Raw genomic sequence first — 12659 nt, 5'->3', positions numbered from 1 at the left:
ATTGTATGAAGACAATGATGCATGCATAGCTCAATTGAAAGAGGATATATCAAAGGAGATAGAACAAAACACATTTCACCAAAATTCTTTTTCACTCATGATCTTCAGAAGAATGGTGAAATAGATGTACAACAAGTTCGTTCAAGTGATAATTTGGCTGATTTGTTCACTAAGGCATTACCAACCTCAATATTTGAAAAGCTGATATATAAGATTGGAATGCATCGTCTTCGAGACATTAAGTGATTTTTCATCAGGGGGAGTAACTATACGCTGCACTCTTTTCCTTAACCAAAGTTTTGTCCCACTGGGTTTTCCTGGTAAGGTTTTTAATGAGGCAGCAAGCAATGCATATCATAAATAACTATGTACATCCCAATATTTTTTTAGAGAGTTTTTAACAAGGCACATTATCTATGGACATCCAAGGGGGAGTGTTATGATGAATATCACATTATGGTGGATGTCTACTCTTCTTCCATGATCTTCATCTAAAATGCTTAATGACATATTCAATGACATAATTTGTATGTTCAATGACATATATAAAGGCCTTGTAATAGATAGGAAAAAACACACAATTGAAGAAGAAAATCTCTTCATTCTCTCTATCTCTATTTCTTGTTCATGTTTTACTAAATTGCTTTTATTTCATAACACTAAACTCATTTTATTTTTTCCTTTTTTTTTTCGGGTTGCACTTAGGTAGGTATTATGTTTCATGAAAGTAAGTAAGGATGAGATATTGGTGTCAAGTAGTTCTAAATCGTAATACCATTTCTATATTTCTTTCTAAAGAATCACAGAAAGGAAAATGATAAGGGACGTCTTTTTCTGATTGCACTTTTCTACACCCTTTTCGTTGTTTTCAAAATCTGAATCATAACTTGCAATACTTTCAAAGGAGAGAATGTCCTGCATTAGTGCCATGGCGACTTTCTGAAAAAGCAGTCAAGAACTGTGATTATGTTGATATGAGCGCCGCTGCTTTTCATCTTTTATGTGAAAAAAAAAAGGTAAGATCATAAAACTAAAAATAAGTTTGTAAAGAGCCATAAAACTAATTGAATACTAATACGTCTAGGATTTCATATACAACCACATACAATATAATGAAATTTTTGTAAATATATTGATGGTATAAAACTTTTCTACATCGGTGTATAAAAGTTCTTTTTTTCTGTTTTTTTATCCCACTCCACGTCAAGTTGATCCCGTAAAACTTTAATGTTTCTCCTAGTTTGATGAGGACTTAAATTTTTCTCCTTATGGAAATAATATCCCATGTTCGTTGATAACAGTAAACCTTTTTTAGCAGGCAATGATTCAAGTTCAAAGAGATTCCAATCTCATTGCCTCTCCCATGAGGGAAAACTCTCATTCTACATGCGTAATCCAATATTTTTCTCCATTTAAAACTTTCTTTAAGTAGTGCTAACCCTTAAAATAGACAAAACCACATAATGATCAAACATAGCCACCAGTATCCATTAGAATCACATAAACGAGTCCTCAACAAAATGCACAAAACAAATATGACAGAAAAACACAACAGAAATAATAATGAAGCAAGCTATATTTTAATAGTTTTAAGTAGTAAAAGCATAAAGACAACACACACAGCAATAATAGCATGAAACACAAGGGTCCATCAGGCTCATAAAAAGACACCACGCTTATAGAAAAAGACTCACAACTCTCTCCAACTACAAAAAACTCACCATTCCAAAGCTCTCACACAAGTGGGAACAAACCAAACTTTAAGACAAGATTTGATCATGTTTCTCAATCAACCTTTTCATGATAAGCTTTAGAGGGCAGGCCCCCCCATTTTTCCATGCGCTACTCTTCAACAGTAGTTGCCATCACTATCCTTTGTGGGGATCAACAGAAAGATCAACACATCATAACAGTCATTCAAATCAAGAAACATATGGGGGTGGATTGTGGGTCCTCAATTACCAATTGCGCATGCATTGAATCCATGGTTTTCTCAAGGGTCCCTCATTTACTGCACACTCATGAGTTTGAACTTTGAAATTGCTACACTTTCTTACTCCACAAAAAACTCAAAAATAATCCCTTTTATTTCACCCCTTGCAAGTAAAAGACATTCCACTAAATCTTTACCTCTGGTGGTTCATAATACTTGTTGCACTAAAGGACTGATGAAGATGGCAAATGCTTCATAATTTAACTATTTTAACCAAATAGATTAATATCCAAGAAACAATACCCCTAAAATCCACAATGTTAATGTTGTAGGGTTGGATATCCTTTTCTTTATCAAGGAGATGGGGGATACTCTTGAGGGAGCCCAACTCCTAAAGCTTTGGCTTTGCCCCTCAGAGACTTCAAGTAATCAATTGCTTCATCAATAACCAACAATGGGTCCTTACTCTTTATCCCAGGAATCAAGCTCTCAAGAATTCTCAAGGTCTCACGAATTTTTGCTTTCCTTTTCCTAGTGTTCAAACTGGGATCCTCCTCATCCTTCTCCCTGAGAGGAAGAGATGTTTTAACACATCTTGATTCCACATTATCATCATCATCATCATTATTGGCCCATCCAGATTCTATGGATGAACATTTCTTGTGCCCGCCATTTGGCAATCTTTGCCTTTTACATGGGCCATCAGAACTGGCAACTTCTTCTGTAAGTTCCTCAGACAGTTGTACATGCTCACCACAGCCACAACCCCCTTTGTTTGCACAAGGAGAGCGAGCCGTGCTAGTTACTTCATCATCCTCGCCACAATCATCGTCATCTTCGTCCCCTTCAATGCCATCAGAAGAGTAGAGCAATGCATTGATTTCTTCTGTGTCTTCATGCATACTACTTTCTTCACCATTTATGTAGCTTTCCTCCAATTTATCTTCTATAATGGGTTTCACAGGAGATCTTCGCTCCACTACAGCAGTCAGGTTCTCATAATACAAACCATAAGCATGTTCTTTCGGTGTAGTTACTTCATTTTCAAGAGGGCGACCTTGACTAAAGAAAATTCTAGTTTGATTCCCAGACTGATCACAAATGAGGAACCTTTTCTGAGAATTTGCTGATGCATCAGTTGGTGGGGACTCTAATCCTATCAAGCGAGGAAGTAAAAAGTTAGTATCATTCGGATACTCAATTTTGGGGGGAGCTAAGCTTGGCAGCCATTTGACTCCATTCTGATTGGCTGCCTTAGAACTTGGCAAACCAGGGACGAAACATGACGGCCTAGGAGAAACTGCATTTGCAGCACATATGCAAGGGCTATACAGAGATGGAACACCAAGGTTATGTCCATGTCGTAAGAATGCAGTTGCATGGTTCAAATTCGGTGAAGTCCATGCTGGATCCTGCTGGTAACAATTGAGCGTGCTGGTTGTAACCATCTAGACAGAAGAGAAACCTAACATGCATAATGTAAGAACTTTAGATGGAAATACACAACAAAAATCAACAGAAATTTAGCGCAGATAGCAGTACCAAAGACTAAGACACATACCAGTTATATGGGTTGTACAAATTCCACTTCAAATTACTCTTTAAGGACGTAAATAACAAGAAAAATACTATAAAGCTGGATTTAAGACAAAGGCGTGAACTCAGAGCATCTACGTTACAGGCTTCAACAACTGACGGAAGTATTCAGCCTGGTAAGCAAAAACAGATTGTAAGTTAGGAAGCCTTTCAATTACATCATAGAAACCCACAACTGAAAAGCAACACTTAAATTTCCCATAAGTGAGGCAAAAACGTGAACGAACCTGGCAATTCTGTAATGGTTGAAAACATGCTATAACTCTAACTACAATGGTTGCTTTCCCTGTGATTCCACTCTCATGCTTTAAGGCCCGAAATCTTGTTTGTCCTGCTGCTTGGCACACCATAACTACTTTCGACTTTCCAATTAAATTCAAAATATATGCGGAGAGATAATACTGAATTCCAAGAGTAAATAGAATACTAGCTTTCGGGGGAATACGGAGATTACAAGAAAGGAGAAGGTTGAGGAAATCGCAGTATAGGAAAAGAAGCCTGAAAAGACCTAAACTGTGTCACAGTGATGACAAAGTGCAAAGGAATCAAAGTCAGGACTAAGAGGATTTAAATTTGCTTTCCAGTTGTCTTTCAGCTAATCATATAGATATAACAAGCAAAGAGTCAAAACTGACTGGTTAAAGGGAAGAGGAAGATGAAGAGAATGGTAGATAAAAAAGCTGGTTTAATAGGAGAAATAATTTATAGGATCACCCTGCAAAATAAGTTCAAGGGGATGACATAAGAAAACACATCAATTGACAGGCTCAGCCACCGCATGTTGTTACTTCTTTAAACTGCAGAAGTTGCCACAATTGTGATAGGCTGTCAATATGAAATTAGTTTACCTGAAATATTAGACAACATATGCGTTAGTCATGAACCAGAACAACTAAATAGTTTGCCATGTGAATATCGCCTAAATCCCTTAAGAGAAACAACTGTGTGAATGTCTGGACAAAAACTCATTTTTTTCCCACAAAAAGTACATGAAACATATCACTTATTCGATTTCGTATTAAAAAAAATCAAAATAAAACAAAAGGCTAAATAGAATTCTAGGCATGTGCAGTAAGCTTGTCTTTAACACTAATCAACCTCAAAAAACTATAAATTAAAAAAAAATCAAAAAATTAATCAACCTTTAGATTTCTTAGCACTGATGACTGAACTCACCATACTTTTAAACAAATCCATTTTTTGTTGAATTTTGTTTTTCGCACATAAACACACACACACACACACTCTTCTATATATACACACACATTCCGTGTCAAAAATACTGGATTCCATAGCAGTAAGGCTACATACGCCAAAGCATGTCACTGATACAGCTCTCTTTGAGTTTGTATGACTTCCCAAACAGCGAAAAAGAAAAAAAAAACTGAAAATTCGAACAAAATCCAAAAATTTAGCCAATAACTGTAAAAATTAAAAAGAAGCGCAGCTAGAGATCTCAACAATAAAAGTATAACTGAAAGATCAAATCTTGCAATCAATCAAACGCTTCTGAAAGACGTTCGAAGAGGCGCACACCACACACACACAGAGACAAAAACAAGAATTCAGAAAACCTAAACATGACAAACTGATTTTCTCAATTTCAAAAATCATAACTTAAGCAAACCAGATAAATCAAAGGGGTTAGAAACATTTATGGTATGAACATTAAGCATAAATGATGTGCATAATAAGAAAAATGCAGCTGAAACAACTTACGAGGGAAGAGATCCAAGACGAGTATATTTGACCATGCAAAAATGTTCAAAAATGATTTCAAGAGAGAGAGAGAAGCAGAAGCAGAATGTGAACAGATTTTATGGTTTCAGAATTCAGATAGTAGGTAGTAGAGCAGGTGAAAAAAGAAGGAAGTGTTGCAGCTTGGGGATTGATGGTCTTATATATACATATTCCAATGACAGTATTGCCCTTCACTAGAGTCATAAGTACAATATTAACCTTTCTTGCCTTTTTTCTTTTTTTCTCTTTCATATTTTCCTTTTTTTTTTCTTTTCATTGACGTCTCAAATGTTGTTTAATCTTTGGAAAAAAAGTGTTTTATATTTTATATAAATTGATTTTCTGTTATATTTAACGTCATTATAATGTTACTCGAGTCTCAAGAATTCAATAATTTGATTTACTAAAATGAAATCTGGACGTAATATTTCAGTCAAGCTAACATTTTAATATTTTCTAACAATTCTACTAGGTATATTATTTATTTGTAAGATAAACTACAGTAATATTTACTCAAGATCCAAACCAATTGTGTCACATAGGAATGAATAAATAGAGTACTAACAATTGTTAATTAACAAACGTGCAACAAAATTAACAAAATGATGATTTCGTGATCAAGAACAACTAGTTATGATTATAAGTGCATAACTTAATTTCTTAATCTACATAAGATATAATTATTAGGAAAAAGAAAAGAACACATTCGTTGTGGGAGGTCACAGTTGTAACTAGTAGGTATTTAAATGAACAAAAAATGAATTTAATCAAATTGAGTCCCTCGTGCCTTCGATATTTATGAGGATCATGATAGTACTAAACAATTTTAAGCACTCAGGCCGTACCTTTAGGAGGCAATGAATGAGAATGGTCCATTAAACATTATTATTAGAAAGTTAAGAAGAAACCATAATTGTAATTTCAAAAGCTTAATTACTACTCCACATTACAAAAGAGAAAATAAAATGATTAAGACCATGCTCTGAAATAGGACTTTCAGGCAAAGCAGGTCCAACCACTATATAGAATATAATCGATTGATTCATACTTAATAATAATTGATAACCACTTCGTATAATTGACAAATTTTCAAATAATGAATAATCATAGAGTAAACACGTGGCACATCAACGCATTTTTAAAGTATGCACTTTTCAAGACGCAAAGCAACAATTAACATCAATTGAGGGATTTGTTAGTTTCTTGCTTGATTTATTTAGGCATTTGTGTTTCTTTCTGATACCGACCCTCGGATATAATTTCATTGTTTTTTTTTTTTTCTTCAAATAAAACTCATTGATTTAGCATTTCAGGCCCTGAATTTCTGGTTAAAGACGAGGGAGATAAATGAATGCCACCAAAAACTTTACAATCTTTTATACATTCTGACCTATTGCAAATTGTTAGTATTACTATCTTGAACTCGCAGCCTGCATTTTAGTGTCATTTCTTCTTGCTCTTTTCTGCCAACTCAAGCATGAAAAAGGGACGAATGTTGCTTGTTTGCTGCAGAAGCGCACGTACAAATTGTCTAAGACTGCAATTATGTGATTGAAATTTTGTAATAGATATGTATTATACTAGTAATTAGTTCCCATTATAATCAAGGAGTAGCGGCTGAAATTGTATTCTACACCTAGTGATTTGAAATATGAATCACTAGGTCTCTTGGTGAGAGTAAAATCTTTGATCTTGCCGTTTTCACTCGATCTTTCGTTTAATGTTTGTATTTGTCACTCCACCATGAGGTCTCTTGGTTATTGATTTTGGTCAAACTGTTAACCGGCGGATAGATAGAACTTTCTTCCCCTATTATTGACAGTGTTAAATAGAGGCAAATGTGCGTGTAGAGGACGGACGTATACTGAGCAATTGGACAATCTAGTTCACAGAGTAGCCTGTGGAGATATGTTGATCACAATTCACAAGTAGTCTACACTCCTCTGGGAGCTTTAACACGCTAGTCATTATCATAACCATGATCAAAGAAGAAATCAGAGAAGATCAACTGGTGGCTATGGCAACACTCACCATAACGACCACCACATGAAAATTCAACACCCCAGCCATCGTTCTTGGTTAGTCCTTCGTCCAATATACTACACGACCTTATCTCTAGATTATTGCAAGTCCCTACGGACGTTGCCAATGCAAAAAAGGTGTATCATCTTAGAACGACCATTATCCAGAGAAAAGCTAGAAAGCATTTATGAGTGCCTCGGCCTGTTTTAAAAAGTTGCATAATGCAAAGTACATGAGCAGTTCTGATACCCTCAAAGCTGTGCCATAATATTATGTCTAACCATCACCAAACTGTCTACTGCAAAGAGTACAACATAGGAATAGCCCAAATGTTGGGAAAATGCTCACTGTGCACCCAGGACTTCAATCTCAAAAACCAGAACTGAGTTGGACTGAATACCCCATGCTGGAAATCCAGCAGCACCATAAGCATAATCAGGAGAGCACTGCAACATTTTAAGACATCATCAGTTAAGACTCTCCTTGTAGAAGATCTTAATACATAAAGCCTAGAAACTTCATTTTTCATGTTTGTACAATTATAGCAGGATTAATACGCTTTGGAGGAAAGAGAAGTGCAATTATTGTGTTGTTACCATGCGACATGTTCATGCAGACCCCTTTATAAACTTTTCAATTATCAGTATCAAAAAGATGAAGATAATGTGCGCTTGAAGTGGGCAGATATGACTAGGCAAAAACTGAGAAAGGGCTGTTAGGAGAATGATCTGAAAACCATCAGTATATTTTAATTTGTAAATTGTAAAAAGCTTCATCATGCCTTCTGACAAGACAGTAAGCCCAAAGGATGACGACATTTCAGTGTTGTCAAAGGCGCGCTTAAGCCCTGAAGCGAGGCTCAAAACACGTTGAGCGCTTCGCCTCGCTTTGTGGGCGCTTTAGTGTCGCATCAAAGCTCTAACGCATTCTTTCGTTACCAATGATTGGAATCCTAAAAAAGGCGACCTTAAACAATTGATATTTCACTTTATCATGAATTTTTTTTTCAATTTCTTTGTCCATATATTTGTTATTCGTGCTTATAATGATTAGTCTTGGACTACTATGCATATTTTACTTTTTTTCCTGTTGCGCCTTTTTTCATTAAAGTCCACGCTTCATTTGCACTTTGCGCTTAAAGCCCCAACGGAATAACTAGAGTTTTTTTACGCTTTTCGCTTTTGATAACACTGCGACATTTTTGTAAAGTAAAATTAGAGGTGTCAAACAGACGGGTCGGGTCGGATATGAGCGGTTCAAATCGGGTAATTTTAAAAAACGGATAAATTATCCGACCCGACCCGTATTTGAGATGGATAAAAACGGGTTCATCCGGCGGATAATATGGATATCCATATTATCTATGGCTTCTTAAATATGATCACTTATGAGAGAATTCCTAGTCTTCCAAACTTGAGAAACTCCAATTTAAGGCTTTACAAATTTAAAAGTTAAACACATTAGTTATTCATTTGGTTAACCATTTTCTAAGCGAATAATATGGTTCTTTATTCATATTCGACCCATTTTTAAATGGTTCATTATCCAACCCATTTTTTGATGGATAATATGGGTGGATAACTGTTTTCTTTTAACCATTTTGCCACCTCTAAGTAAAACTAATGAAAATTCAATCAACTAAAATCACCCCGGAGATATCAAGCTCCTTCTTTTCAAATTGCCTCTTTAATTTTTGAATATAAATCCATATAACTAACTCCAAAATTAGTTTCACCTCAACTAAGAAATCAAAAGAAACGAGAAGGTATTTACCGTTAATCGAGCAACTTCTCCCACTTGCATGCTAAGTACTCCTTCATCCCATCCTGTAAATAAGGAGATACAAGAATAAAAGAACTGCGGCCTGAGAGAACTTTGTCACTATGGTCTGCAGTGTTGTCCTAGTCTCTCCCTTAAAGACCCAAAATGAGGAGAGGTTTTGTTAAAAATGTATGCACGTCTAACAAATATAGAAGGATCCAAAGAAGGAAACCCTCTTGTAGCAAGAGCTTCATTTGGGGGGGGGGGGAGAACATTAATAGAAATAACAAAACATAACCATTAAGCAAGTGCAAAAGTTTTTCTAAGGCCAAATTTCACTCCATAAATCAGATGTGCTTTTGTGTTGTCAAAAAGATTTACTTTTTCCAAATATTAATATGTTGATATCTGAAACATTGAAGAATTAGCTGAATTAGGTGTGCACTTCTGTCAGGGGGTTTGATCCTGCATTGAGTCTCTTTTAGTACAATCTTAAGCCAACAACAACAACGCTGTATAATCCCACTTAGTGGGGTCTGGGGAGGGTAGTGTGTACGCAGACTTACCCCTACCCTGGGGGGTAGAGAGGCTGTTTCCAAATAGACTCTCGGCATCCTTCCCTCCAAGAACATCCCACCTTGCTCTTGGGGAGACTCGAACTCACAACCTCTTGGTTGGAAGTGGAGGTTGCTTAGCATCAGAGCAACCCCTCTTGTTTACAATCTTAAGCCAGTTGTCTTAAATTTAGGACCTCCCTGTCATTTGCCAACAGATCTATAACTATCACGCTAGCTTTAAATGAATCCACCTGCAGCTCATTTTGACTACTTTGACCACCAAAATCACGAGCTTTTCATATTTGAATCAACAAGTAATTGCTGAAACTACACCACTGTAACCACAGAAACACTACTCTCAACTTTCTCATCTCAACGTCAACCCTGAACCATATTAGGCAAAGAACCTGAAAACTGATAATTCACATTCTGGAATAGGTGGATACTGGATACTTTTATGCATTTTTATTTTGTTTGCTTTATACAAATGTAATATTTTAGCACTAAAAGCTGTTCCGGTAAAAGCTTCTGGACCATTTGTACGCTTTAGAGATAAAGATAAGAAAAGGTAGTTGAAATTAATTAAAAAGAAAGTGGTATCACTATGATAAGTTTCATTAATGGTTAGTCTAACACTACTAAGTTTTTCAAATGAATCTTCCAATAGAAAAATATTCTTTGGGTATAAAGGCAACATTCTAATGCATAAACCAGCAATAAAAAGAATATAAATAGAGATAAACATGAGTCAGGACTACCTTTGATAACTCTGCCTTGGCCGATCTTGAAAGAGAAAGGCTGCTGGTCTGGATCCTTAGTGCTGTTACACATAAAAATTCAGTAAATATATACACAAAATCCTGTATCAAACTTCCCAAAAAAAAAACCGTAAGCTTACCTCCAGAATTTCTGATTCAGGTCTCTATTTTTCCCTGCAGGCAAGGAACAAGAAAAACAATATCAATCCAGCCTCTACTAAAAACTGTGCATAATAAAGAGTCAAACTAGAATAAAGATTCAGCCATTGTTGCTCCAATTCGTCCCTCAAAAAATAAGAAAAACAAAATTTGAGATTCAACCCTGTGTACCTCCGATTGATCCATTAATAAATAAGCTTACTGAATTAGCTACCGTGGAAAATTCTAACTTTTTTTTGTGGAGCGAAAAATAAAGGGAGACTAACCGAAACCGGTGCAGTGGACGGTGACAGTTTGACCAGGTTGTGGTTTGGGCCCATTTCCGGCTCTCACGACTTCCTTCTCCACTCCCATTTTCCGGTGATTTTGATGATTTCTATGATTTAGGTTTAGGGTTTGACGACGGGAACGGTAGTGCCTGTGAATTTCAAGGATCTATCCACGTGATTCACGCGTGCGGCATCGTAATATCTTTGATACTTCCCTTTTATGGATGTTTAATGGAGTCCGGAACTAAATTTGGACTCAATCAACAAAAATATATGGAAAAAAAATGAGAAATTTTCATAAAACACATCTTTTAGTAGTAATTAGTCATCTATAGATACCATTTGCTATATTACGGAATATAGATACTTTTTCTGTGGTTATAGGATGTATTTGATGTATTTAAGTTATTGTATTCATGAATACAGTAGCAAAAATAGACGTGAATCAGGAAGTCCAGCTAATCAGTTGTTGTATTCAAGTGTATTCGACTGTATTCATGGAGTGACACATGATTGTATTCACGGCGTGAAATAGGGGATTACACTGTTTTTAAAACGGAAAGTGAATCAATTAACATAATAGACTCCTAATATAAATCAACAAACTCAATTATAACACACAAATTTTGTATTTTCAGTTATAAAAAAGATTCTCAACCAAAAAATACCCCAAAAACATAGCAATCTTCAGAGAAATTATATAATACATTTGAATACATAAATTATATTAATTAAAAAAAACTTATGAATACATTCATGACATATAACGAGATAGTGAATACAATGAAATACATAGAATATATCGGGATACATTGAAACACAATGAAAAAAAGACAATGAATACAGTGAAATACATGGAAATACATTAAAATATATTAATAGAAAATTTACGTTGCTCAGCCCCAAACTCCGTCGTCTTTGTTCAAGAACAACCCTAATGTCGTCTCGTCGAGCTGGAGGACAAGTAGAACCAAATCAAGAACCCAAAAAAGAAAAGGTCCCTTTTCCCCTAGATTCCCTCTTTTCCTCTCAATTTCTACTCCAAAATGGAGAAAATCGCTATTTCTACTCATTTGTGCCCTAGCCTTAAGCTTTTCAGTTCTAATTCAAGTTCAGATGTAGGGTTTTCCTTGCCTTGCCTCACTTCTGTATTCCCAAATCAATGCAGAAAGATATTTGCTTGAACAACTTCAATTGAACAGCTTCGTTTACTCCTCTTGGTCTTCGAATATTTCGTAAGGAATTTGGTTGTTTTATGAAAGGGAAAGAATCGTTGCCTAGACAAAAAAGAGGAAGAAAATCGGAAATTTTAACGGGATGGGGGAAGAGAATGAGATGTATCAAATGAGAGAGAGAAAGAAAATATTGTAACTCATTAGCGTATTTAGTGGCTTAGGGATAGGAGGTAGCCAAAATTAAATATTTTGCTATAAACCTTAAAAGGTATCTATATAATATAATTTATTTTAAATGGTATTTATTAAAAATAAATAAGGTGTTAACCTTTGCTATATGATGTAAAAATTCCAAAAAACAATTAGTGACATAAATATATATAGCGTTTTTTGAAACCACACTATACTTTAGCGGCTGTTTGACTAGTTAAGTATAGCGTCATTCCAAAAATGCTATACTTGAATTAATTTAAGCGAGAAAATATAGTGTCTTTTGTTAATACGTTATACTGTAACGTCTTAATAAAAGACGCTATTCTTCCCTTCCCCAAAACAGAAACGGTCCCTCCCAAATTAAAAAATTAAACTGCCCCCCCTCCCCCCCCCCCCCACATATTTTTAAACCCAAAAGGCTTGAGTGGAGCCCATCCGTCCCACATAAAGTAAAGATTCTAGGTCCCATATGCTAG

General features: G+C 35.5%; 2 protein-coding genes across 2 annotated transcripts; both read right to left on the bottom strand.

Annotated features, from left to right (window-relative positions):
* Positions 1–1558: 1558 nt before the first annotated feature.
* Positions 1559–5508, bottom strand: LOC107831292 (transcription factor SAC51-like). Its single transcript, XM_016659047.2, has 4 exons — positions 5249–5508; positions 3757–4377; positions 3495–3642; positions 1559–3398 (listed from the first exon to the last, which is right to left on the bottom strand). The coding sequence occupies exon 4, from the start codon at positions 3379–3381 to the stop codon at positions 2287–2289; it is 1095 nt and encodes a 364-aa protein (XP_016514533.2). The 5' UTR covers positions 3382–3398; positions 3495–3642; positions 3757–4377; positions 5249–5508; the 3' UTR covers positions 1559–2286.
* Positions 5509–7450: 1942 nt separating this feature from the next.
* Positions 7451–11020, bottom strand: LOC107831294 (peptidyl-prolyl cis-trans isomerase FKBP12). The gene is made up of 5 exons (XM_016659048.2): positions 10793–11020; positions 10508–10541; positions 10368–10429; positions 9065–9117; positions 7451–7737 (listed from the first exon to the last, which is right to left on the bottom strand). Exons 1-5 carry the CDS (start codon positions 10878–10880, stop codon positions 7636–7638), a joined length of 339 nt encoding a protein of 112 aa, XP_016514534.1. The 5' UTR covers positions 10881–11020; the 3' UTR covers positions 7451–7635.
* Between the last annotated feature and the right edge of the window lie 1639 nt (positions 11021–12659).

The sequence above is a fragment of the Nicotiana tabacum genome, chromosome 7 (genome assembly GCF_000715075.1).
Source record: "Nicotiana tabacum cultivar K326 chromosome 7, ASM71507v2, whole genome shotgun sequence".
NCBI lineage: Eukaryota > Viridiplantae > Streptophyta > Magnoliopsida > Solanales > Solanaceae > Nicotiana > Nicotiana tabacum.
This window is presented reverse-complemented; position numbering and strand designations above follow the sequence as displayed.